General features: G+C 42.9%; 1 protein-coding gene across 1 annotated transcript in view; it reads right to left on the reverse strand.

Moving 5' to 3' along the window:
• Positions 1 to 27,208, reverse strand: part of NEMF (nuclear export mediator factor) — a gene marked incomplete at its 5' end in the record, with an annotated part of 52,454 nt that overhangs the window by 14,934 nt on the left and 10,312 nt on the right. The window contains 13 exons of the mRNA XM_058665411.1: positions 547 to 659; positions 5,719 to 5,781; positions 6,143 to 6,246; positions 11,378 to 11,466; positions 13,402 to 13,465; positions 15,088 to 15,279; positions 15,469 to 15,677; positions 15,757 to 15,834; positions 17,252 to 17,314; positions 18,012 to 18,087; positions 18,167 to 18,237; positions 19,086 to 19,159; positions 23,559 to 23,645. Coding sequence (XP_058521394.1) covers positions 547 to 659; positions 5,719 to 5,781; positions 6,143 to 6,246; positions 11,378 to 11,466; positions 13,402 to 13,465; positions 15,088 to 15,279; positions 15,469 to 15,677; positions 15,757 to 15,834; positions 17,252 to 17,314; positions 18,012 to 18,087; positions 18,167 to 18,237; positions 19,086 to 19,159; positions 23,559 to 23,645 — 1,283 coding nt within the window. The remainder of the gene's footprint in view (positions 1 to 546; positions 660 to 5,718; positions 5,782 to 6,142; positions 6,247 to 11,377; positions 11,467 to 13,401; positions 13,466 to 15,087; positions 15,280 to 15,468; positions 15,678 to 15,756; positions 15,835 to 17,251; positions 17,315 to 18,011; positions 18,088 to 18,166; positions 18,238 to 19,085; positions 19,160 to 23,558; positions 23,646 to 27,208) is intronic.

Below are 27,208 nucleotides of genomic sequence, written 5' to 3' on the forward strand. Positions count from 1 at the left end.
CACTTCACTGAATGCCCTCCACCCAAGACACAAAGAAATGAGCAGCACCATGAAGCCAAATACAGAATAAAGGATCAACAAGTAAGCGCCTCTAACAGTGTCAAAATTACTTTGTGAAACAAAAAATGCCAGCATAAAAAACAAAGAGCAATTAATAAAACCAAATGCACAATAACACTTCTAGAGGATATACCTACTTTTCTGAAAAGCCAAATAGAATTCAGAAAGTTCCAACAAAGATGGACAGCAGAAAGACGTTTTTAGATCAGTCTGCGTGGCATAACTGAAGACTATGCTGTGTAACTGCGTAAGTCATTCTTTCCTTAGGTCTCTGCTCAAGCAAAGCTTCCAGAAAGGTTCCACTGACACTGTATTCAAATTGAGACTCCCTATCACCCTATTCTTTATGTTTTAGGAAAAACTGTCACAGCCTTCTATCAGTTGAAACTGTAAACATACTTTTCATTATTACCAAAATTTAAGTTCTCAATCCAGCACACAGCAGCTCTAAATAGATTTTTTAAAAAGGCCCACAGCCCTGATTACCTGATGATGGTACACCCACCAAGCACTAGTGATCACTCGGGCATCCCAGGCAGCACTGTAGCAAAGTGCCATGGTGCCAGCCTCAGTCAAGGTCCTTGGTGGGATGGGTTCTCCTGGAATTACAATGTCAACATCAAGGTACAGATTTTCAGTAGGACAAAATATGAAAATAATATGCAGCATAACAGGTTCAATCATATCTTAAATAGTAATGTGCCATTTTCATTTGAAAAGTACTGTTCTTATTAAAAATACATTTAACATGACAAACTACATGCAAACCTATGTAAATAATTACCTCTCATTTGATTAAGAAAAGTACAATTCAGAAAAATATATTTGTAGTTTCACAACTTCCAGAATACATTGCCTAACATCAAATTCACATTAAAAACAAATGTGTTAAACTTAGCTTTCAAATGTTTTTTTAAAATGAGATATGATGGGCCCTGTGATGTAGCCCAGTGGCTAAAATCCTAGCTTTGAACGTGCTGGGATCCCATATGGGCTCCGGTCCTAATCCTGGTGGCCCTGCTTCCCATCCAGCTTCCTGCTTGTGGCCTGGGAAAGCAGCTGAGACAGACCAATACCTTGGGCTCCTGAACTGCGTGGGAGACCTGGAGGAGGCTCAGGGCTCTTAGCTTCAGATCAGCACAGCTCTGGCCACTGTAGCCGCTTGGAGAGTGAATCAACAGATGCAAGCTCTTCCTCTCTGTCTTTCCTCCTCTCTGTATATCTGACTTTACAATGAAAATAATATAAATCTTAAAAAAAAAAAAATATGATGCAGACAACCTAAAATTCACCCTTTTAAATAAGTGTACAATGTAATGACTTTCAATCTGCTCATAAAGTAACCATTATCATTATATACTGTCAGAACATTTTTTCAATATCCAAAAAATATAAAGCATCAGTAAGTAGTCACTCTCCATTTTCCTCTCTGTATCCAACCCCTAACACTCACTAACATATTTCCTGCCTCTAAGAATTCACCCGGCTTGGAAATTTTGTGTAAATGGAACCATATATAGGCTTCCTTATCTGCCTTACATTTTTTTTTTGTTAAAGATTTATTTTTTATTTTCATTACAAAGTCAGATATACAGAGAGGAGGAGAGACAGAGAGGAAGATCTTCTGTCCGATGATTCACTCCACAAGTGACCGCAATGGCTGGTGCTGTGCCGATATGGAGCCAGGAGCCAGGAACCTCCCCTAGGTCTCCCACACGGATGCAGAGTCCCAAATCTTTGGGCTGTCCTCAATTGCTTTCCCAGGCCACAAGCAGGGAGCTAGATGGGAAGTGGAGCTGCCGGGATTAGAACCTGCACCCATATGGGATCCTGGCGCATTCAAGGCGAGAACTTTAGCCGCTAGGCCACGCTGCCGGGCCCCCTTATCTGCCTTCTTTAACTCAGTCTAATGTTTGTAAGATTCAACCAGGCAGAAAAGACAGAAGTACTCAATTTTTAAAGTTTGAATACCTATTATTGTAGATATACAGAGCTGTTTATTCATTAACTAATGGCACATCGTTCCTTTTCCCTGTCTTAGCTATTATGAATAATGCCTGCACAAAGATTTCCAAACACATTTTGTGTACACATAGGTCTTCAATTTTCTTACATATAAAAGTTAAAATGCTGGATGGGGTATAACTGTTAATTCATCAAGAAACTGACAAACCATTTTCTTAACAGCAATGTCATTTTCTATCCTCATCAGCAGTATTAGAGGGTTCTAATTCCTCCACATGTTCACCAACAATTATCATTACCCATTTTTCATTTTAAGCATTCTAGTGGGAAGACATAGAACTTCACTGCATTTTGGAATTACACTTCTCTAGAAAACTGACAATGTTAAGCATCTTTTTATTTGTTTCTTCTAGGCAGAAATGTCCACATGGAATCCTTTGCTTATTTTTAACAGTGGTATTCTTTTTTTTTTTTTTTTTAAAGATTTATTTATTTTATTACAAAGTCAGATATACAGAGAGGAGGAGAGACAGAGAGGAAGATCTTCCGTCCGATGATTCACTCCCCAAAGGTGAGCCGCAACGGGTCGATGCGCGCTGATCCGAAGCTGGGAACCTGGAACCTCTTCCGGGTCTCCCACACGGGTACAGGGTCCCAAAGCTTTGGGCCGTCCTCGACTGCTTTCCCAGGCTACAAGCAGGGAGCTGGATGGGAAGTGGAGCTGCCGGGATTAGAACCGGCACCCATATGGGATCCCGGGGCGTTCAAGGCGAGGACTTTAGCCGCTAGGCCATGCCGCAGGGCCCAACAGTGGTATTCTTTTACCGGTAAGTGTTATCTAGATACTGGTCCCTTATCAGACACATGCTTTTTAACCATTTTTTCCTATTCTGTGGGTTGCCTTACCAATTGAGCACTTTATTTTTTAATTTTTTTGTATTGGAAAGTCAGATATAGAGAGTAGTAGAGACAGATAGTGCACTTTTTAATACAGGTTTTCCATTTTTAAGTACTATATTCCTGTTTGGTTCCTTAGGATTTTCACATCTTCGGTAACAAAAAATTGCATGATCCAAGAATATTAAAATTTACACCTTATTTTTTTCTAACAGTTTTATAGTTAGACACGTGTTTTTAAAATTTATTTATTATCATTGGACAGGCAGATTTACAGAGAGAGAGATTTTCCATCTGCTGGCTCACTTCCCAAGTGGCCTTAATGGCCAAAGCTGAGCTGATCCAAAGCCAGATGCCAGGAGCTGCTTCTCGGTTTCCCATGCGGGTGCAGGGTACCAAGGCTTTGAGCCATCTCTACTCCTTTTCCCAGGCCACAAGCAGTGAGGTGGATGGGAAGTGGAGCAGCTGGGACAGGAACTAATGTCCATATGGGATCTTACTGTACGAAGGATTTAGCCACTGAGCTATCACACAGGGGGGCCCAATAGTTAGATCTTGATGCATGCACTGTGGTGCAGTTGGTTAAACTGATGATTGAAGCCTACACTGGCATGCCAGTGAGAGTCCTAGCTACTCCATTTCCAATGTATCTTCCTGCTGATACATCAAGTACAGCAGCAGAAGGCAAGTGCTTGGATCCTCTTTCATATGTGAGAGACTGGCCTAGTACAGTGGCCTAGTGCCTGAGGGCCTCGCCTTCCATGTCCTGGGATCCGATTTTAATCCCAGCAGTCCTGCTTCCCATCCAGCTCCCTGCTTGTGGCCTGGGAAAGCAGTCGACGATGGCCCAAAGCCTTGGAACCCTGCACTCACGTGGGAGACCTGGAAGAGGCTCTGGACTCCTAGCTTCAGATCTACACAGCTCCTGCCATTAGGGACACTTGGGGAATGAATTAGCGGATGGAGGATCTTCCTCTCTGTCTCTCTTCCTCTCTGTATATCTGACTTTCCAATAAAAATATATAAATCTTAGAAAAAAAATGTGGGAGACCTAGAAGCAGCTCCAAGTCCCAGGCTTCATCATGGCCCAGTCCTGACTACCACAGGTATTTTGGGGGTATGAGCCAGAAGATCTTTCTCACTCCCTCATTCTTTCTCCCACCTACCCCCTTTCTGCCAATCTGCCTTTCAAGCAGGTAAATAAAACTTTTTAAAAATCTAGGTCAATAAAGCATTTTAAGTTCAAGTTTGGGGCTGCTACTGTGGCATAGTGTTTTAAGCTGCAGCCTGCAATGCTAACTTCCCCTATGGACACCAATTCATGTCTCTGCTGCTGTTTCTGATTTGGGTCCCTGATAATGTGCCTAGGAAAACAGTGGAGGATGTCTAAATTCCTTGGGTCCCTACATCCACATGCACGCAGACTGAAACTCCTGCCCCCTGGCTTCACCTAAGCCTAGCCCTGGTTGCTGTGCCCATTTGTGGAGCAAGCCAGCAGACAGATAGGTGTTTCTCTTTCCTACTGTGCCTTTCAAATAAATAAAATGCATCTTTAAAAGAATAAAGGTAAATTTTTAAAATGGTAGATGCAAGAATGTCTAACTTTCTTCTTTTGCATATGGATATCTAGTTGCTCCAAACATGACTTGAAAAGAATATTCTATGAAAAGATAAGCCACATACTGGGTAAAAATACACGTAAAAGACACAGCAGGAAAAGGCCTGTTCCCCAAAATATATAAAGAACTCCGAGAACACAACCAACATACATTAACACAGAGTCCTTACTGGAAAGACATACAGAACACAAACATGTACAAAGATGCTCTGTACCATGTCATCAGGGAGTTCTACTGTTAAACCAAAATGACAAAAGGAAGAAACTGTCACCAACTGATGGCAAGGACGTGGAGCAACAGAAACTCTTTTATTGTGATTGGAACGCAGAAGCATTAAACTACTTGGCAATACAAGTTCTTAGCATGGACTCAAAGATCTTAATCTTTGGTATTTACTCATGTTAATTGTAAACTTTTGTCCATATGAAAACCATCACAGGGTTGGTTGCAGCAGCCTTATCCATAACTGCCAAAAAGTGGAAGCAATCCAGATGTCACGTTTGTGGATTTTCGAATTTTCCTCTACAAGGTTTCTAACATCACCCCACTATGGTCAGAAAAAATTTCATATGATTTCATTTATCCTGAATTTACTGAGTGGTTTTATAGACTATCATCCAGTCTATCCCAGAGAATGCTCCATAAGCACTTGAAAAGAATAGTCTGGGCCCGGCGGCGTGGCCTAGCGGCTAAAGTCCTCGCCTTCAACGCCCCGGGATCCCATATGGGCGCCGGTTCTAATCCCGGCAGCTCCACTTCCCATCCAGCTCCCTGCTTGTGGCCTGGGAAAGCAGTCGAGGACAGCCCAATACATTGGCACACTGCACCTGTGTGGGAGACCTGGAAGAGGTTCCTGGTTCCCAGCATCAGATTGGCGTGCACCGGCGCACTGCGGCTCACTTGGGGAGTGAATCATTGGACAGAAGATCTTCCTCTCTGTCTCTCCTCCTCTCTGTATATCTGACTTTCCAATAAAAATAAATAAATCTTAAAAAACAAAACAAAAAAAGTCTGTTGTTGAATGTATGCTTCGAGCAGCCACATCCTATTAACGGACTGACCCTTTTATCACAACACTCTTTATCTCTATTTATGTAAACATATTTTAAAGAATTTTAGAGAAGTTTAAAATATATTTTAAAGAAAGGAACCAAAATTCTGAAGGGAAATGTATTACCTGTTGGATTCTTAATCACACAACTGGTAGCTCCGTGCAGGTCAGCATGTACATAAATGTCTCCTTAAAGACCAATAAGAAGTAAAACTTTTAGTTCTATTTATACATACGAAAAATGGCTGCAAACATCAGCAATGAAAAGTTGACCTTTTAACAATGAGACCACAATTATTTGGGGGGACTAATAATTTTTATTAATGGGGTAAAGGATCAAGATTCAATACTGAATTAACTCAGCATCATTTGAGGAGCACATACCCCAACAACTGAGAATTACATGTCAAACCACATACTCAACATCACAAAGCATTAAATCCTTTTCCCCACTAAATCAAATAGAAGATGAAAATAAATTCCTAATATTAGTGAAATTGATCCAGTCAATAAATTTTTTTTAATTCCTTAAGATTTTAATCTCACCTACCTGGTGTCAAGTACCTTTTCACAATTATTTCATTCTGTTGCTGATCTCGTCCACCTATAATCAGATAGTTCTCTGAGCTAATGAACCACAGAAATTTTTCAAACCTACCAAATTGAAAGAAAACAAAGTTAACATTTCTTCTCCATTACAGCTGTCTGAATTCATACTTTTTTTTTTTATTAGAATAGGCAGCTACTGGGCCTCTATAGGCTTTTTTTTTTTAAAGAAACTCTCTTTCATATATTTGAAAGACAGGGAGAAAGAGACACAAAGTTCAGTTGGGTATCATTATCAGCTGGTTAACTCTAGCAACACCCACAAAAAGCTTGGAGTGGGCCAGGCCAACAAAGCAGCACGATCCTGGGCTCCGAGAGTGGCAGAGACTCAAGTACTTGATCTGTCCCCTGATATCGCCAGGATCTGTATCAGCAATGTTGAGTGAGGAAGTTAACCTGGGATTAGAAACCAGGCACTACAACATGGCATGCAGGAATTCCAATAAAACTTCACAATGTGACCCAAACACTATCTTCTACATCTCTGCAGATATAGATAAGAAATTAAACAATACGTTTTAAAAAGGTTATCTCTGGGACCTGATGCGATGGCGCAATGGCTAAATCCTCACATGCAAGCACTGGAATCCCATATGGGCGCCGGTTCATGTTCTGGCTACTCCACTTCCCATCCAGCTCCCTGTCTGTGGCCTGGGAAAGCAGTTGAGGATGGCCCAAAGCCTTGGGACCCTGCTCCCATATGGGAGACCTGGAAGTAGCTCCTGGCTCCTAGCTTTGGTTCAGTTCAGTTCTGGATGTCGTGGCCACTTGAGCACTTGGGGAGTGAATCAATGGATAGAAGCTCTGTTTCTCCTTCTCTCTATAAATCTGATTTGCCTTTCCAATAACAAACATTTAAAAAAAATGTTAATGTTTAGAAAATGTTATCTAGGGCTATTACAGTAGGTAAAGCTGCCATCTACAGTGCCAGCATCCCATATGGGTGTCAGTTAAAGACTTGAATGCTTCACTTTCCATCCAGTTCCCTGCTTATGTTCTGGGGAAAACAGCAGAAGACAGCCCAAGCCCCTGAGCCATGCAACCACTTGGAACGGAAAAACTAGCTCCCAGTTCCTGGCCTTGGCTTGGCCCGCCTTTGGCCATTTGGGGAGTGAAAGAGTGGAAGGAAGATCTCTTTGCCTCTTATTTTCTGTAACTCTTACTCTATATTTACAACCTTCTTACATTCAAGGAAACATAATGAGTTACAGAAAGCATGCGCATACACGGTCCAGCTTGCTTTCTGTGTGGCTTTGGACCACTCATAAGAAAGTTAGTTGTTTTACTACTGAATACTCAACTACCAAGGTAGTTAATGTTTACATGATACTTTTTTTTATATAGAAAAGGAAAAATTGCCTTCAGAAGGGTAAAATTGTACTTTTTCTAAGGAAACAGAGAAACAATTTTCATAAATTTAGAAAACTGGAAATACAGGCAAACAATTTTCAGAAAATTAGAAAACTGAAATACAGGCAAACATGAACATCTCCTACATCATATATGAACATAGATATTATAATCTTTATGATTTTTTTTAAAGATTTATTTTTTTATTTTTATTACAAAGTCAGATATACTGAGAGGTGGAGAGATAGAGAGGAAGTGGAGCTGCCGGGATTAGAACCAGCGGCCATATGGGATCAAGGCGAGGACCTTAGCCACTAGGCCACGCTGCTGAGCCCCTTCTTTATGATTTTTTAAAAAGATTTAATTGTTTGATAATCTGTAACAAAGCTGGCTCACTCCCCAAATGACCCCAATGGCCAGGGCTCGGCCAGGCAACCAGGTCTCCCACTCCGGCGGCAGGAGCTCAGACATCTAAAACATCTCCACTGCATCCAGGTGCATCAGGAGGGAACTGGATCAGAAATGGCACAGAGAGCTGGCACTGCGGCGTATATGCACCCAGCCACAGCACAGGATCCAACCACTGCTCACACAGGATACTGTCATCACAGCAGTGGCTTAACTCACTGTGCCACACCAGCTTCCTATACACGATTAAATCTGAAAATTGAAAATAATTATGGTTGGGGCTAACATTGTAGAGAGTGACAGTAAAACAGCAAATGGAAGGTCTCTGTCTCCATCTGTCTGTGTAATGCAGGCTCCTGACTGCTATGCATATTCAGGGGTGAGCCAAGGGACTACAGATCTCTGTGTTGTTCATGTGCATCTGCCTTTGCAGTTGGGATAGGACAGGGCAGTGGAAACAACTATCTAAACACGGAGTCATGAGGAAGACAGAAGAAAACACAATAAATAGTGCAGTCGATAAACTCTGCGGTACAACAGGTTGAGGGTTAAGCCACCACCTGTGATGCCAGCATCCCACATCAGAGCAACAGGTCAAGGCCTGCTTGCTTCATTTCAGATCCAGCTCCCTGCTAACATGCCTAGAAAAGCAGCAGCAGATGGTTCAAGTGATTGGGCTCCTGTCACACACACACAGGAGACTCACATGAAATCCCATGTTCCCAACTTCCACATTGCCCAACTCAGGCTATTACACCCATTTTGGAAATGAACCAATGGATGAAGATTTCTCTCTTCCTCATTCTCCAGATTTGCATTTAAACAGCAAATAAAACACACATCTGGAAAAAAAAAAAACTGGTGTGTACAAAAGCCTAAATGGACGAGGGACAGACAAGACTAATCTGCTACACAAACCATCAGGCACAGGAACCAGGACTGAGGCTGGCCTGGTGAGGATTATTGGAGGCTACTCCAACTGGGCTAGTTCCACTAGTGTGCATGAGATCCGAGTGTGTGGTGGGCAGGGTTATACCATCCACTGGTTTGTGTAAGAGATGGAGCAGGAAACAGAACCTACCCAGCCACTGCAAATACCATTGTGTGTAGGTTGATGTGGATGATGATCTGAGACAGACTTCGTACTGGCTAGCACATAAAGGAGTCAGGTCTGGTGTCACCTCAGATAAGGTTTCTTTGGGGACCTTCTCCTCAACTGAACTGCTGGACTCGGAACGCCAAGCAGGATCTGTGGTCTGACTGAGAAGTGCATGTGGCAGAACTGGGCCTCCAGTTGCTGCAGATGGTACAGCAGATGTCACACCCAGATGCACATGGGGGATATGGCAGTTGGGGCCTGCAGACGACATCTAGTACCATAGCAGAGCAAAGAGGGCAGAACAAATCAGACAACTCTCCCAGCTAAGCACTGAAATTATCTTGGAGAAGGAGACTCTAGGGTGGACTAGGTCAGCCAATGGACCTTGGAAGACTTCCTTTCCTTGGATTAAAGAAATCAACGGTATCTCAGAACTATCAAAACCACTTGAGCAGAACCCTTGGAGCATGCTTCACATCAGGGACCCTGGATTGACATTGGGTGGCCGTTCCCAATCCTCAGGTACTAATGTGGTTAGGATGCTGGGTATGGCTTCTCCCCTTCTCTCCCTTCCCTCAACCAGACACACTAAAAAGAAAACTGGAAACAAATCGTCTCGTCCACTTTCCCTTATTCTTGATCCTTACCCCCCTAATTAGTGGTCCACATGGGCATGCATCCTTTTCAACTATATAAACATCATCAAAAATAAAATTAAAAAAAAAAAAAAAAAAAAAAAGATGGGCCCATTTTGGTGGCTTAACGGGTTAATCTTCCACCTTGCAGCACTAGCTGGTTCAAGTAGCAGAGGACAGCCCAATATGCTGGGACACTGTCCCCACATGAGAGACTCCTGACTCTTGGTTTTGAATCTATTCAGCTCTGGCTGTTGCAGCCACCTAGGGCATGAACCAACAGACAGAAGCTCTCTCTCTCTTTGTCTTTCCTTCTCTCTGTGAATCTGCCTCTCAAATAAAAATAAATAAATCTTTAAAAAAAGAAAAAAAGAAACTTTCGGCCAGCATTGTGGCATAGCATATAAAGCTACAACGTGGCACACCAATTTGTGTCTCAGTTCCACCACTTTCGATCCGGATCCCCGCTAATGACCCAAGAAAAGCAGCCCAAGCACTTGGGCGGCTCACACATGCAGAAGTCACATACAAAGCTCCTGGTGACAGCATGGCCTAGCCCTGGCCATTACAGCCATCTGGGCAGTGAATCGGTGGCTACAAGAACAATCTCTCTCACTCACTCACTCACTCACTGTCTCCCCCATCTCTGTAAGTCTTTCAAATTAACTAAACAAATCTTGAAAAAAAAAAAAATTGGGACATATAGAAATCAAATAAGATAGTTGCAAGTCAACCGACCTTTATCAGAGTGAGCCTGCACTGTGACACAGCACATTAAGCTGCTGCCTTAGATGCCAGCACTCCTGATGAGAGCACCAGTGTGAGTCCCAGCTGACCTGTTCTCTACCTAACTCCCCATAAATGCACCGAGAATGGCATACAACATATGGTCCATCTACTTGGGGCCCTGCCATCCATGGGCGAAACCTGGATGGAGTGAGTGTTTATGATCCTAGCTTTGGGCCGACCCAGCCCTGGCCACTACAGCCTTTTGGGGAGTGAACCAACACATGAAGCTCTTTCCCTGTCACTCTGCCTGCCATAGCCATGTGAGTATGTAATGTAAAAGAAAGAAGTGGAAAAAAGATGTCTTCCACAACGGGGAAATAATAAAGACTGTAAAAGAGAAAGAGAAAGAGGCAGCAATACAAGTACATTACTAAGAGGAATGGAGGTAAGCACAAAGAATCATCTGGAAAAGCTACAAGGAATTTCCTTAGACAATGAGGTAATGGGAGTAAGAGTGAGGAATTTCATGGGCGGCAATGTGGCATTATGGGCTAAGCTTCTGGCTGTGATGCTAGCATCCCATATGGTTTATATGGGTCCTGGCTGCTCAACTTTCAATTCAGCTAACTCCTAATGTGCCTGGGAAAGCAGATGACCAAACAGCTTGGGCCACTACCATCCAGGTGGGAGACCTGGAAGAAGTTCTGATCCTGACTCCAGGCTTTGAGCCACCCCAAACTAGCCACTGTGGCCAATAGGGGAGTGAACCAGCAGACAAAAGATTGGTGTCCCCTCTTTAAAATCAATCATTAAGAAAAAAATTTTTAAAAAGTGAGGAATATCAGGGCTACTAAATTTTTTTAAAAAGTTTTAAAACACTGCTTCATTTTCTTAAAAAATGTATGTATGATTTTTATGAAAACAAAAACTAGATTTAAAAAAAATGTAGAAGACTTACCAATACACTTTTCTTGCTTTTTGAATAGAGGTCACTGTTTGAACTTCTTTTAAGGTTTGCTTTGTTTTCTTTTCAGCTGATTTGAATGCCTATTTATAAGAAAAGAGTTTCAAAAATAAATGCAAATTTTCTTAAATACTACCACAGTAAGTGGTGGGACAAAAGCAGTTTTCAGAATATCACAAAATAGCACTACCCACACAAACACAAATTACTAAAATAATTTAACTCAAAGATTTAATGCGTGTAAATATTTGCTCAGGATATACAAATTAAGAAATGCTTTGCACATTCACCAGATACTGGGAGCCTATCATGTCCCAGGTTCTGGGCTAAAGCTATGGATACAAGAGTGAACAGGAAGGACAAAGCTCCTTTCCTCACTCCATGGGGTTCCGGGAGAAGACACGATTATTAAACATGTAATCCCTCAAACATACGCTGAGTATGTGTAAGGATGCCGTGATAGTATGATGAAGGAAAGGGTCAAAACATCTTGGAGGAAAAGGAAATTAAGCTGAAGCTTTAAGGATGAGCAGTAAAAAATAAGTCTCTCATGAGCAGACAGATGAAAGTGGTGAGCAGAGAGCACCATGTCAAGAACGGACACAAGAGCAGTCGACCAAGGACCACATCCGTAACATCACTCATTCAACAGATACCCAACTTCCTAATGTGGTACAAGTAATATTACAAGGATTGACACACAGCAGTGAACAGAACAATGGTCCTACTTTCATACAATCTACATTCTACAGTAAAGATAAATGTTGAAGTAAATACATTTTGGGTTGGGGCTGTTGACAAAGAGATTGAAATATTTTATTAAGAGTGGTAAAACAGGCTTTTAAAAAAAAGATTTACTTATTTTTATTGGTAAGTTGGATATACAGAGAGGAGGAGAGACAGAAAAGAATATCTTCTGCCTGCTGATTCACTCCCCAAGTAGCCACAATGGCCAGAGTCAAACTGATCTGAAGCCAGAAGTCAGCCGCTTTTTCCAGGTCTCCCACGTAGGGGCAGGGTCCCAAGGCTTTGGGCCATCCTCAACTGCTTTCCCAGGCCACAGGCAGGAAGCTGGATGGGAAACGGGGTTACCAGGACACAAACTGGCACCCATATGGGATCCCAGTGCATTTAAGGCGAGGACTTTAGCCACTAGGCTACTGCACCAGGCCCAAAACAAGATTTTCTTCAAATTGGTGCCCATGAGATCTTGGCACATGCAAGGCGAGGAATTCAGCCACTTAGGCTACTGCGCCAAGCCCAATCATGTGCATATTCTAACATACAAAAATAACTGTAACTTCACAAGGAAAGTGTTCTCCCCTGGCACCCACTGGGGATCCTGGCACTTGCAAAGTGAGAATGTAGCTACTGAACCATTGTGCTGGGCTCAAAGACTTTCCTAATAGTCTTTTCTAAGCAAACACATGAATGCAAGGAAATTCTGAGGCAAGTGCGTTTCATGCAGAAAGAACAGTGAAGGGGCAAAAGTGCCAGAACAGCAGCTCTCAGCAGAGCCAGGAAGGTCAGGAAGAATGACACGGATGAGGCGCTCAGAGAGCAAGCCGATCCCATGATTCCTGGGGGCCAGGAGGGTGCCCTGAACTACAGTAATGGGGAAAGCCCCTGAAGATTTTAACCAGAAGAGCAAGGACTCGGCCTCCGACGTGAAGGAGCCACACGCGGCTTCTATGCAGGATGCAGGCTGTGACAGGCTGCTGCGGCCACCTGGAGGCGGATGACAGCCCTGCCACTGCAGTGCTAAGAAGCAGCCAGCCTCCAGTTTACCTGAACAGACATGTTTATGAGAAGAGTTCAAATCCCCAACACTTGTAACTTGGACAGACAAAAATGAAGGTGCTATTTACCAAGATGGGAAAGGCAGGTGTGTAAGATAACAAAAATATGTCAAATTAAATTTGAAAGAGCTCTCTGAATTAGAAAAAATCACATACGCTGAAATAACTAGACCCATTAAAGCAGATGACAACATTATTTATTCTAAGAAACATCAGTACCTTCTCAGCAGCTTCCACAGTCTTCTGTGTTTTCTTAGCAGCGTATCTCTTGTGATCATAATACCTAAAAAGATTTTCAAATTACATTTCAAGTAGTCTTTATTCATTACTTTTTACATTCATTCCTGCTTTTACAAATACAGCAATCATATAAACAAAGCTGCATAATACACAAAACTAAACATAAGGGACCAAGGTATGGTGCAGCATGTTAAGCCACCATCTGCAATGCCAGCACTCAGAACACCAGTTCAAGTTCTAGCTGTTTCAATTCCAATTCAACTCCCTGATGATGTGCCTGGAGAAGCAGCAGAAGATGGCCCAAGGATTTGGCCCCTGCATCCACCTGGGATTTCTGTAGAAACCTCCTGCTTTGGGCCTAGCCATTTGGGGATTGGCAGGGAACGGAAAATCTGTATCTCCATCTTTATCTTTATAACCCTACCTTTCATTCCTCCACCTACAGATGTCAGTATCCCATACGGGCATGGTTTGTATTCTGGCTGTTCTGCTTCTGCCCCAGCTCCCTGTTAGGGCCTGGGAAAGCAACAGAGAACGGCCCGAAGCCTTGGATCTCTACATCCACATGGGCGATCTGGAGGAAACTCCTAGCTCCTACCTTCGGATGAGCTCAGCTCTGGCCACTGCAGGCAACTGAGGAGTAAACCAGCAGTTGAAAGATCATTCTGTCTCTCCTCACGGTAAACCTCCTTTCCAGGAAAAATAAATCTTTCTAAAAAACAATTATTATTATTTTTTTTTCTAAGATTTTTTATTATTATTGGAAAGCCGGATATACAGAGAGGAGGAGAGACAGAGAGGAAGATCTTCCTTCCGATGTTTCACTCCCCAAGTGAGCCGCAACGGGCCGGTGCGCGCCAATCCGATGCCGGGACCAGGAACCTCTTCCGGGTCTCCCACGCGGGCGCAGGGTCCCAAAGCTTTGGGCCATCTTCTCCTGCTTTCCCAGGCCACAAGCAGGGAGCTGGATGGGAAGTGGAGCTGCTGGGATTAGAACCGGCGCCCATATGGGATCCTGGCGCTTTCAAGGTGAGGACTTTAGCCGCTAGGCCACGCCACCGGGCCCTATTATTATTATTATTAAAGATTTATTTCTTTTTATTAGAAAGGCACATATACTGAGAGGAGGAGAAGAGACAGAGAGGAAGATCTTCCACCCAATGATTCACTCCCCAAGCGGCTGCAATGGCTGAAGCCAAGCCAATCTGAAGCCAAGACCCAGGAGCTTCTTTCAGGTCTCCCACGCAGGTGCAGTGTCCCAAGGCTCTGGGCCGTCCTCCACTGCTTTCCCAGGCCACAAGCAGGGAGCTGGATGGGAAGCGGGTCTGCCGGGATTAGAACCGGTGCCCATTTGGGATGTCGGCACATTCAAGGCGAGGACTTTAACCGTTATGCTATCACACCGGGCCCTAAAAAATTATTTTTTTTAAAAAAGTATTTTCACCCAAAATAAAGGTATATGAGGTAGTCTTCAAAAAGTTCATGAAAAATTATTATGTAAGAACAATTCGAGAATCAAAAAAAATTTTTGCACAAAAATAAACTAACCCTTTACCATTTTCCCATAAACATTATTGAAGTGCCCTCACACAGGTGAAATAACCATGTCTCTTCACATCCTTAATATCCTAACTGATTTCACACAGGGAACACCGCCTGACTTACTTCTTGGCATTGCCATACGCCGACAGGCTGAGATCCACATCCACCAACAAGGGCCTGTTCTTCTGAGGCTTCTGCAGCTGTTTGTTCTTCTGCTTCTTCCTTTTTCCTTTTAGTGCTTCAGTCTCATTTTTCTCAACAGTGACATCGCCATCAACATCATCATCTTCCTCCTCTGATAACAAGTATGGATTTCTATTAAAAATATTCAATAGTATTTCACTCACGTCAATGACTTCACTTCTTAATAATCAATTATTTTCCTCAATGAAATTACAAATGTTTTACAACACTTAAAAACAGCTTAGGTGGAATTTTCTCTATTTTTTTGAGCATGTATTTCCAAATATGAAAAAGAATTTTGGAAGAATATGATGAACTTACCTTAGCAGCATTGTGACATGATTTGTTTGCAGTTTTAATTCTTTGATTGCATTTGCGACAGGGTCTCCCTGAGCTTGCGCTTCTTTCACAATTAACCCAATTTCCGTCCAGTCGATCTGGTTGGCTAAAGCACTTCGAACCACCTGAATGGCTCTGTCAACTATCTGCAGGTTCATTTCAATGAGCTCTCCTTTCAGTTTGTCTATTTCCTTAGGAAGCAAGGAAATGTATTTACTATCATGCCAATTCACATTTTTGAAAAGCTTCAGAAAAATCTAAATACAATACCTGAGCCTGCTGAAGAGCTTCTAATCTGTTTTCATGATCTTTCCGGACATTATCCAATTTCTTCAATGCTTGTTTTTCCTTTTTTTAAGAAAGCAGATTTTTAAACAGTTAGATTTCCCCAACTGTATGGTTCTTCTCTCTCCTCCCTCAAACCTCACTGCCCTGACCCCATCGCTGCCTATACCGGATATGGTCTCATGACTGGCTAACCTCCCTGGAGTCCAAAATGCACCAAGCTCTAACACTGCTTCTGCCCCACTCCTCCCATTCCCTAGAGAGAAAGATATCCTTCATCACACTGTTCGTAAGGTACGTCCCCACTGCCTGAGGCATTATTTAAACTAGAAGAATTTAAAACATTTTGTTCTAGGGCATAAACGTAAAGTTTGGGAAAATAAATTTTTCAAGTGTGTCAACTATAAATAACTTTGTATTTTATTACTGCATTTAAGTTTTCCAGCATTATTTCCATTATCTTACAGATTACTTTACCCTTACTTTACAGGAGATTAGTTATCCCTAAAATTAATGGGACAAAGGCTCACAGCAGTTATTTAACATTTATCATATATATCTCACATTTCAAGATTATTAATTTGGGGACAGACTTCCTGGCAACAGTAACAGCATCGCCATTTGAGCACTCGAATGCTGGACGAAATGCTAAAGATTTGAACTACAGGAATGATGACTACTAACAGTATCCATAATGATTACCAAAACAAATCACTGCTATTTCAAGGCACAGAAAAACCGGAGTTCAAGATTGATACCAAGTGTCTGTTTATCAGCAAAAGTGCTGCTGCCATATGGTAATCATGTGGTTTATTTAACCCTATGCTCTGAAGTTATGCTACTTGAACTTATTTGAATTGCGCTATTAAGTAATTTCTTATAAGTGAAGAGAAGGTACAAAGAATCACATAATTGGAAATCTTCTCACACACTTAACTTGAATTTTAGTGTACACATTTTAAGTTTTTATTAGCATTTTTACAGAAACATCTTCAGTCAACAGTGACTGCTGCAAATCTGCAAAATTAGATGCTCTAAAAATACAGTCAAACAACCCTGAACAACACTGCTTAGAAAATTCTCCTTGTGTAGTCATGTAATAGGGAACGGTATTACAGATTTAGTTTTCAGGTGTTCTATAAAACACATGTAACGATAAGCAAATAAATCTGGACAAAAACAATTTTTGTCACTTCTCTGGCCTGTTTATAATATCTTTAAAACTGTATTCCTCTAAAAGCAAAGTTTGAGACACTTTGTTTTAATAATCATATTAGGGTATAAATAAAGGCCTCACCTTTGCACTCTATTTCCCTTTTTGAGAGGGTCTGATCAATCAGCACAATACATGAGCACATACTTGTGACCTTACCATCAACTAGGAAGTCACAATTCCCACACTACTGCTATAAGGTTGCCCCTGCTTGCCAGAAAGCATCACCCACCCATCACAGCACTCCAAAACCAGCTGACTCCATACCTGTTGTAAGGCTTTTAAGTCAATTTTCTGACCTTCTATCTTGGAATAGAATTCATCCACGGCCTTATTAAAAACAGAAACAGAAACAACTAGCTGAAAACAAATAGCATGGTCTCTCCAACTCACCAACATGGAATCTGAGAGTCTATTTTATTTCAAAAATACCCAAAGAACTTGAACAGATTTCTATTTAGCTAAGTGTACTATGCAGCTAAACAGTACCAAGAATCAAACCAAGAATCATGCGCCCGGTGCTGTGGCCTAGTGGCTGAAGTTCTCGCCTTGAATGCGCCAGGATCCCATATGGGTGCCGGTTCTAATCCCGGCAGCTCTACTTCCCATCCAGCTCCCTGCTTGTGTCCTGGGAAAGCAGGAGAGGACGGCCCAAAGCCTTGGGACCCTGCACCCGCATGGGAGACCCGGAAGAGCTCCTGGTTCCCGGCTTCAGATCGGCTCAGATTCAGCCATTGTGGACGCTTGGGGAGTGAATCATCGGAAGGAAGATCTTCCTCTGTCTCTCCTCTCTGTATATCTGCCTTTCCAATAAAAATAAATACATCTTAGAAAAAAAAACAAAAAACAAGTGTCACGTTCCTTCGGCATCTAGATATGGTTGCTAACAAGTGTACCCCAACTGTGTATGTCCTTTATGCTCAGATTAATAGAAATCACAAAGTCTAATTCCAATTTCTCAAAGTTGTTATTAACAACTCACAGCATTGTTAATGAACTGATCAAAGAACAGAACTGGAAAACCCACCTTGTCAAAAGATTCAAATTCTATATATGGACACTGTGAATGCTGACAAAACAAGAAAGGATGAAATTCCTCATACCTGTAAAACACATTTATTATATCACATTCAAGAACATGAACAAATTTAAAAACAAATTGACCCAAGCCTATATGCTTACGTGAGTATATCTTCACTTGGTTTATCTGTTTCCAGGCTTGGTTTTACTTCTCTTTTCTGAATGATGTAGCCCTACAAAAAAATCAAACATTAAAATCACACTTTCGTTCATAATTACCAAAGAATTCCATCTATGACTGACAATCTTATTAACATGCTTAAAAATATGTATTTTGGGGGAACACAGAGTTACAGAGAGAATGAGAGAGAGAAAAACATATCTTGCATTCTCCAAGTGGCCACAACATCTAGAGCAGGACTAAGCCAAGTCAAAGCCAAAGCTCAGAACCAAAAGCTTCATCTGGGTCTCTGAAATGGGTACGACGCCCAAGTACTTGGGTCACCTTCCACTGCTTTTCATAGAAAAGCAGGAAACTGGATTGGAAGTGGAAGAGACAGGATTTGAACTAGCACCTATATGGGATAGCAGCATTACAGGCGATGGCTTAACGTGCTATGCCACAATGTTAGCCCCATATTAGCTCATTTATAAAGTTATACTTTTTTTTAATTTATTTTTATTACAAAGTCAGATATACAGAGAGGAGGAGAGATAGAGAGGAAGTAGAGCTGCCGGGATTAGAACCAGCGACAATATGGGATCCCGGCGAGGACCTTAGCCACTAGGCCACGCCACTGGGCTCTAAAGTTATACTTTTTTAAAAAAGACCTATTGTTATATATATATATAAAGGCAGAGTTTTTGACCCCTGGCCCCAACTCTAATCCTGCCACAGCTAGGCAGGCTTTCAGAGAGTGAACCAATGGATGGGAATCAGCCTCTTTTATAAATTTTTCAATTATTTCAAAAGGAGCAGAAAAAAATTAAAACATTTACTGATTTTTTAATTACACTTTAACTTCTAGAAAGGTAAATAAACAAAACCACAAGAGCATGCAGTAAGTATACACAGTGCTACCTTTCCCCTGAAGTTGGATGTTGTCTTCATATACTCTTCTGCCTTTTGGAGACAAGCCAGTACTTTTTCAACATCTAACAAGGAAACAAAAAGGGAGGGAAAATGCTACAGTGCTATGTAAAATACGCAGAAAAGCAGAAAAGTATTTATGAAGTAACGTATTCTAGAAAGGTAGATATTATTTTCAGTTTTAGCAGGTACACAAATAAGGCTACACTTCACCTAGCATATTAGCACAGGGGCTCAACCATCTTTCCTTCCAGGATCTGAGATGCACTTTGCTCATGAACTAAATTCTCATGTACAATCAGGTCTGCTTCTGGATTCTTTACTGGCTATTCCCTGCCACCAAACCTACTATTTCAGTTACAACAGCTTCATAATACATTATAACCTGTGAAAAAGTTACATAGGTAGTAAGAAATCACCTCTACTCCCTGAAGTTTTCCTGAACATTACCACATGCTTTTGTTGCAGATGTGGATCAAATTCATTCTACCATGGAGACTTTGGGGAGCAGTGGTCATTTAGCCTACAGGTGAAGACCAGTTAGGATGCCTGTATGCTACATCAGAGTGTCAGGTTGGATTCCAGCTCCAGCTCCTGACTGCAGCTTTCATAACCGGGTCCCTCCAGTCAGGACTCATTTTCTGTTTCCTAGCACAGTCTCAGCCATTGCAGACATGTGAAGAATAAATCAGCACATGCAATGTTCATTTTCTCTTTCTTCCTCTTCCTTTCCCTCTCTGAATATTTTTTAAAAATATCTATTTATTTTTTATTGGAAAGTCAGATTCACAGAGAGAAGGAGAGACAGACAGAAAGGTCTTCTATCCTCTGGTTCACTTCCTAAATGGTCACAATGGCTGGAGCTGAGCCAATCCAAAGCCAGGAGCCAGGAGCTTCTTCCATGACTCCAACATGGATACAGCGTCCCAAGGCTTTGTGCCATCCTTGACTACCTTCCCAGGCTACAAGCAGGTGCTGGATGGGAAGCGGAGCAGCCGGGATACAAACTGGCACCCATATGGGATCCTAGCATGTGCAAGGCAAGAAGTTCAGCCACTCAGCTACCACACAAGGCCCATAAATACACTTTTTAAAGCTTGTGGAAAACACATGAGTATCATTTAAAAATACTGCATGCAGGCCACCCTGTGGCACAGGAGCTAGAACCCTGCCGGTGGTGCTGGTGTATCATATGGACACCGGTTTGTGTCCCTGCTGCTTCATTTCGGATTCAGATCTCAGTTTATGGCCCAGGAAAGTAGAGCAGGATGACCAAAGTACTTGGGATCCTGCACCCAAGCGGAAGACCAAGAACATGTTCCTGGCCTTCCTTTCATGCAGCAGCACCTAGGTGGCCTTGAGGGCTTAGGAACTCAGGCTGGTGGCCGGCAGAGCAGAGCGGGCCTGGGAACTCCCCAACATGTTTGGGTCCCAGGCGTTGGAGGGAAGGTAGGGTTAGGATCTTATGCTAGGGCCCAGCAGCGTGGCCTAGCGGCTAAAGTCCTCACCTTGAATGTTCCGGGATCCCATATGGGTGCTGGTTCTAATCCCGGCTGCTCCACTTCCCATCCAGCTCCCTGCTTGTGGCCTGGGAAAGCAGTCGAGGATGGCCCAAAGCTTTGGGACCCTGCACCCACATGGGAGACCCGGAAGAGGTTCCTGGTTCCAGGCTTCGGATCAGCGCAGCACCGGCCATTGTGCTTAACTTGGGGAGTGAATCATCGGACGGAAGATCTTCCTCTCTGTCTCTCCTCCTCTATATATATCTGGCTTTGTAATAAAAATAAATAAATACATAAATCTTAAAAAAAAAAAAAAAAAGGATCTTAGGCTGGTATGCTGGCATGCTGTGCTGGGCTTATGGACTCATTAACATATGCCAGAGGACTAACTCTGGGGTACCAGGTGGGTGAGCAGGACTCCAGGCCAGCACACTACCCTTCCAGAAGACCAGGCTGGTGAACTCATGTGCTTGTGCGCACAGCGACTGTGGTTTGATCAGGAATGGGGGGACGACTGAGAGAGTATGTTACAGGTGAGGAATGACTTCTGGGGGACTTCTGCCAACAAGACCACTATACTTGCAAGTTAACAAAGGGGCAGAGGCAGAGCAGCTTGCAGGAGAGAAGCCGGAGGACCTGTCTAGGTCAGACTGATACACGCGCAAATGTGGGAGACCTGAGCTGGACTAGTTAGTACTGACCACCACTGATCCCCACCTACTGGCATACACTAAAGTTAAGGCTTGGGGCCTACCTCAAGGGGTAGGTCGCTGCTGTGAGTGTTGGAGCTGAGCCATGGCACTAACCAGAACTCAAGATAACCAGATCTGGGGGCAGAACTGCAATATTTGCTGGTTTGTTCAAGAGCTGGTGTGGGCGGCAGACTGAGTCAGGCATGACCATGGAACCACCTGACACTCATGGGTACTGGGGTTGGGAAAAGGCTGGACTGGTCCAGGCTACAGCATGGTGCATGCAAGAACTGGGTATGGGGTGGGCTGGGCCACAACATCCACCAGAACACACAGAGATAGAGGGGGCAGACTATGTTGGGTAAGAGCTGAGCACACAATGGCACATGTAAGATCTGGCTCTGGGAGTGGGCCTGGTGGGAACTCCCCTGGTGGGTTCCTGAGAGTGAGCATGTAAACCAGTACTGGGTGTTGATAAGGCTGCGCAAGGCCAATTCACTTGTCAGCAAGTGTGTAGGTTGGTTCTGGGTAGGGGGGAGCAGACCTAGCAGGTCTGGGCCAAATCTTAGCACCAAGACATGTGCAGGAGCCAAGATGGAGTGTGGGCTATACTAGGCTAGGTTATCACACCTACTATTGTGTATGAAAGCCAGGAATGGGGGCAGTTTGGGCAGGACTAGCCTGTAGCAATCACCAGCAAGACTTGGGACTGGCGGTGGGCAGGAACAGGCCAGGCTGCAGTATCCACTGACAAAGACCAAGAGTAGGATGGGCTATGCCAGGCTGGGTCGGAACAACCACCAGCATGTGTAAGATCCAGGTAGAAGCAGGCTGGTCGGGAGCTAAGGAGATGCCCCGACTGGGCTGTGGTTCCCACTGGTGAGCACAAAAGCCAGAATGGGGATGGCAAACTGGGCTGAACATGGCTGCAGTACACCTTGGCATGGGTGTGGACCAGATCTGGGTTGTGCTAGGCTGAGCCAGGCTAGGCCATTCACAGCACCCACTGGCAGATGTAAGGACCAGGACCAGGTGCAGGACAGGCAAGGTTGGGCCACAAAGAAATCCAGTTCACATTATGGCAGAGACTGGGGGCAGATCAGGCTGGGCTGGGCTAGGCTGCAGCACCCACAGCATGAGCTGGAACTGGGAACAGGCTGGGCCAAGCAGCAAATGCAGAGGTAAAGTGCATTGGGGCCTGCAGACGACATCTAGTACCATAGCAGAGCAAGGAGGACAGAACAAATCAGACAACTCTCCCAGCTAAGCACTGAAATTATCTCGGAGAGGGAGACTCTAGGGTGGACTAGGTCAGCCAATGGACCTTGGAAGACTTCCTTTCCTTGGATTAAAGAAATCAACAGTATCTCAGAACTATCAAAACCACTTGAGCAGAACCCTTGGAGCATGCTTCACATCAGGGACCCTGGATTGACACTGGGTGGCTGTCCCCAATCCTCAGGTACTAATGTGGTTAGGATGCTGGGTATGGCTTCTCTCCTTCTCTCCCTTCCCTCAATACAGGAAGAAAACTGGAAACAAGTAATCTCATCTATTCCCCCTATTCCTCAACCCTCACCTAATTAGTGGGGTCACATGGGCATGCATTCTTCTCAATATGTAAACATCATCAAAAACAGAAAAAAATTAACTTGCATTTTCAAACACAAAATTTATAACATTTAACTTATCCTTTAACCTTCATAAATTATACATAACACTCCAGTATAAACATCAAGAATAATTTTTAAATTTTAAATTACACAAGAAAATCTGCAAATTAAAATCTGTCAAAGACAAAACTTGCTATTTTCCTTTTATTCCTCAATACCTTTTTATTGCAGTGTATTTAGGTTTCCTAGTTTGGAATAACAACCTGATTCATCACTTAGCCATATCACAGTACTGGAGCAATTAAAATGTATGGCCAACACAATCTGTTGGCTCACCATAAGTTCTGAGTCACAGAGTTAATAATTCAACTGTTGGGACTTCAAGCATCCCAAGTTCAATAACCACTCTCAATTGGAAGGATGGAAAAGGAAAACATTTTAAAACTCAAAAGGTAACAACACAGATCAAGAGACGTAACTGTACTAGGACTGAAGCTTCAGAGTAGAGAAAGAAGTCCAGAATAATCCATGTGTGCAAAATAAATACAGGTCAGATTTTTAAAATTTACAACTACTTAACTTACTATTGTCCTAAAAGTAATTTCAGTTGTTACAAAGGAAATTAATGAAAGTAACATTTGAACTATGCACACATACCTTTACCTTCTAGCTTTTCATCCACTTTGACATTGCCAGGGAAACCACTTTCCATTAGGCAGTGTTCAATGAGAGCAGGCCCATAGGCTGCAAAAGCAAAGGGTATTATTTATAATACTATTTTTAAATTGTTTTAATGCCCATTGACACATGAGAGCTGAATGGGATGTGGGCCAGATAGGATCAATCTGCCATACATACTGGCAAACACAGGAACTAAGGCAGGGGCGGGCCTGGCTGGGGTTATTATGGGTCACTCCAAGTAGGCTGCAGCTCCCACTGGTTTGCGTGACAACTGAGTGTGTGGTGGGCAGGATCAGGATGGGCTCCAACACTCATTGATTTGCATTCAAGACAGGGCAAGAGACAGAACTGACAGAACTGACTGCAACTACCAGTGTGTACAACAGACTGTGCCAGGACCTGAATTGGCAAGCACACACAAGAATCAAGTCTGGGATCACCTCAAATGAAGTTTCTTTGGGGATCCTCCCAAACGAACCACTGGACTCAGAACTCCAGCCATGAAGAGAAGTGCAGGTTCCATGATCTGAGCATGGAGTGCATGTGTCATAGCTGAGCCTCTTCAGTGATGCAGACGGAACAGTGGACAGGATATCCAGGTAGGTACACATGGAGGATATGGCAGTACATTGGAGTCTGCAGAGGGCACTTGGTACCATAACAGAGGACAGAACAAACTGATCAAGCCAAGTGTTGGCAGCGAAAAGCTGGGCAAACGGAGACTCTAATGTGGACTATGTCAGCCAGTAGATTCTAGAGAGATTTCATCATGCTTGGAATGGTAAGATTGGCAGGAATTCAGAATAGCTGAACTATCAACACCACTTGAGCACCCTCAGAGCATGCCCCACATCAGGAACTGGGATGGGTGGGAGACTGGGTGGGGCTTCTCCCTTTATCACTCCCCTTCTCCCAGATACAGGAAAGAAAAGAGAATGTGGAAACAATGATCTTACTCACTTTCCTCTAGCCCTCGACCCTTTGCACCCTAATCAACTATATAAAGACCATCAAAATGAAATAATAATTTTATAAAAAAGTAAAAAAATATATATTTTTATTGGAAAGGCAGATTTACAGAGAAGGTGGAACAGAGAAAGATCTTCCATCTGAAGGTTCACTCCCCAAGCAACTACAATGGCTGGAGCTAAACCAATCAGAACCCATGAACCAGGAACCTCCTCCAGGCCTCCATGCGGGCACAGGGTCCTAAGGCTTTGGGCTGTGTTCTGCTGCTTTCTCAGGCCACAAGCAAGGAGCTGTATGGCAGTAGAGCAGCCGGGACAAGAACTGTTACCCATATGGGATCCCAGCGCATGTGAGGCAAAGATTTAGTCACCAAGCCATCATATCAGGTCCTATTTTTAATATTTTCCTACAAAATATGACGCTCAAAGTTTTCATACAATATAAATTTGTACTCAATATAAATGGCTGCAGTAACAGCAACCAATGAAAATCAGATTTACTTATTTTGAAATATTACTGGAAATGAAAATTCAAGTACTTATGGAGATACAAGACTACCATAAACTTACAAAAATCAATGTAAGTTATCAGAAGTTCAATGGATGTCAGCCACATATAAAAAGGTTTTTAAACCATGACCACAAGGATTCATACGTAAAGCACAACGTTATTTAGTCTAGCATTCAAAAAATGGCTACTGTAACACACTATTCTAATGGAATAAAAGACAAAACCCATGTGCCATTTAAAAAGAGGCTAGGGCCCAGCGGCGTGGCCTAGCAGCTAAAGTCCTCGCCTTCAACGCACCGGGATCCCATATGGGCGCCGGTTCTAATCCCGGCAGCTCCACTTCCCATCCAGCTCCCTGCTTGTGGCCTGAGAAAGCAGTCGAGGACGGCCCAATGCATTGGGACCCTGCACTTGTGTGGGAGACCCGGAAGAGGTTCCTGGTTCCTGGCTTCGAATCGGTGCGCACCAGCCTGTTGCGGCTCACTTGGGGAGTGAATCATCGGACGGAAGATCTTCCTCTCTGTCTCTCCTCCTCTCTGTTTATCTGACTTTGTAATGAAATAAATAAATCTTTAAAAAAAAAAAGAGGCAGAAAAAGCATTTGACCAAAGTCAATACTTCCAGATAAGTGCTCTCAATGATCCAAAAAAGAAGAGCTTTCCCAGCCTGGTAACCAGCATCTACAAGAAAGGCCACAACTTACATTATACTTGGTGAAAGAGTGAACGCTTTCCTACTAAAATCCTAAGACAGGATTATTCAGCCTCAGTAAGAATATTATACACCTTTCTAGAATTAGAGCTGGTGTAACAAGGCACAACTAATTAGACATTTCATTTCAAAAGGAAGAAGTAAAGCATCTGTAATCACAGATGGTATGAGGCTGTAAGTTTAAAAAAAAATTCTAAGGAATCAAATATTAAAAGTTACCAGAGGGCCTGGCATGGTAGCCTAGTGGATCAAGTTCTCACCACACACATGCCAGGATTTCACATGGGCACTGGTTCTAATCCTGGCAGTCCCGCTTCCCATCCAGCTTTCTGCTTGTGGCCTAGGAAAGCAGTGGAGTACAGCCCAAAGCTTGGGGACCCTGTACTTGTGTGGGAGATCTGGAAGAAGCTCCTGCCTCCTGGCTTTGGATCAGCTCAGCTGTGGCTGTTGTGGCTATTTGGAGAGTGAATCTTCAGACAGAAGATCTTTGTCTCTCCTCTCTGTAAATCTGCCTTTCCAATAAAAATATATTTTTAAAAAAAAAATCTACCAGAATAAATGAATTAATCAGGTTTGGAAAATACAAGTCAACATATATAAAAATTAACTGGGTTTCTGCTCAATGTGAAATTTAGGAAATTCCACTCATAAAAGCATCAAAAAGAATAAAACATTTGGAGACAAATCTAACACAGAAAGTGTAAAATCTACACACTGGAAATCATAAAACATAATGGAGAAAAATTAAAGTAACTGATAATAAATAAATAATAAATAAAGTAATAAATATTGATCTACAGATTCAACATAAGCCTTATCAAAATCCCAAAAGACTTTTCTTTTTAATTTGAAAGACAGTTATAGAGAGAGAGTAGGAGGAACAGACCAAAAGAGAGAGTTCTTCCATCTGCTGTTTCACTCCTCAAATGGCTATAACAGCCAGAGTTGGGCAGATCTCCTACATGGGTGCAGGAGTCCCAGGACTTAAGCCATACTCCACTGCTTTCCCAGACCATAAACAGAGAACTGGATCAGAAATGGAGCAACCAGGACTTGAACCAGCATCCATATAGGATACCAGTGCCACAGGCAGAAGAGTAGCCTATTATGAAACAGTGGAAACCCCTGCGAGACATTTTATTAATGTATTTTAACTTTTAAGATGAGAAAAGTAACTTTTTAAAGATTTTTCATTGGAAAGTCAGATATACAGAGAGAAAGAGAGGCAGAAAGGAAGATCTTCCGTCCAGTGGTTCATTCCCCAAATGACCGCAATAGCTGTAGCTGAGCTGATCTGAAGCCAGGAGCCCAGATCCTCTTTCAGGTCTCCCATATGGATGCAGGGTCCCAAGGCTTTGCGCCGTTCTCAACTGCTTTCCCAGGCCACAAGCAGGGAGCTGGATGGGAAGTGGGGCTTCTGGGATTAGAACCAGTGC

This window comes from Ochotona princeps, chromosome 6, assembly GCF_030435755.1.
Source record: "Ochotona princeps isolate mOchPri1 chromosome 6, mOchPri1.hap1, whole genome shotgun sequence".
In the NCBI taxonomy this organism is placed as follows: domain Eukaryota; kingdom Metazoa; phylum Chordata; class Mammalia; order Lagomorpha; family Ochotonidae; genus Ochotona; species Ochotona princeps.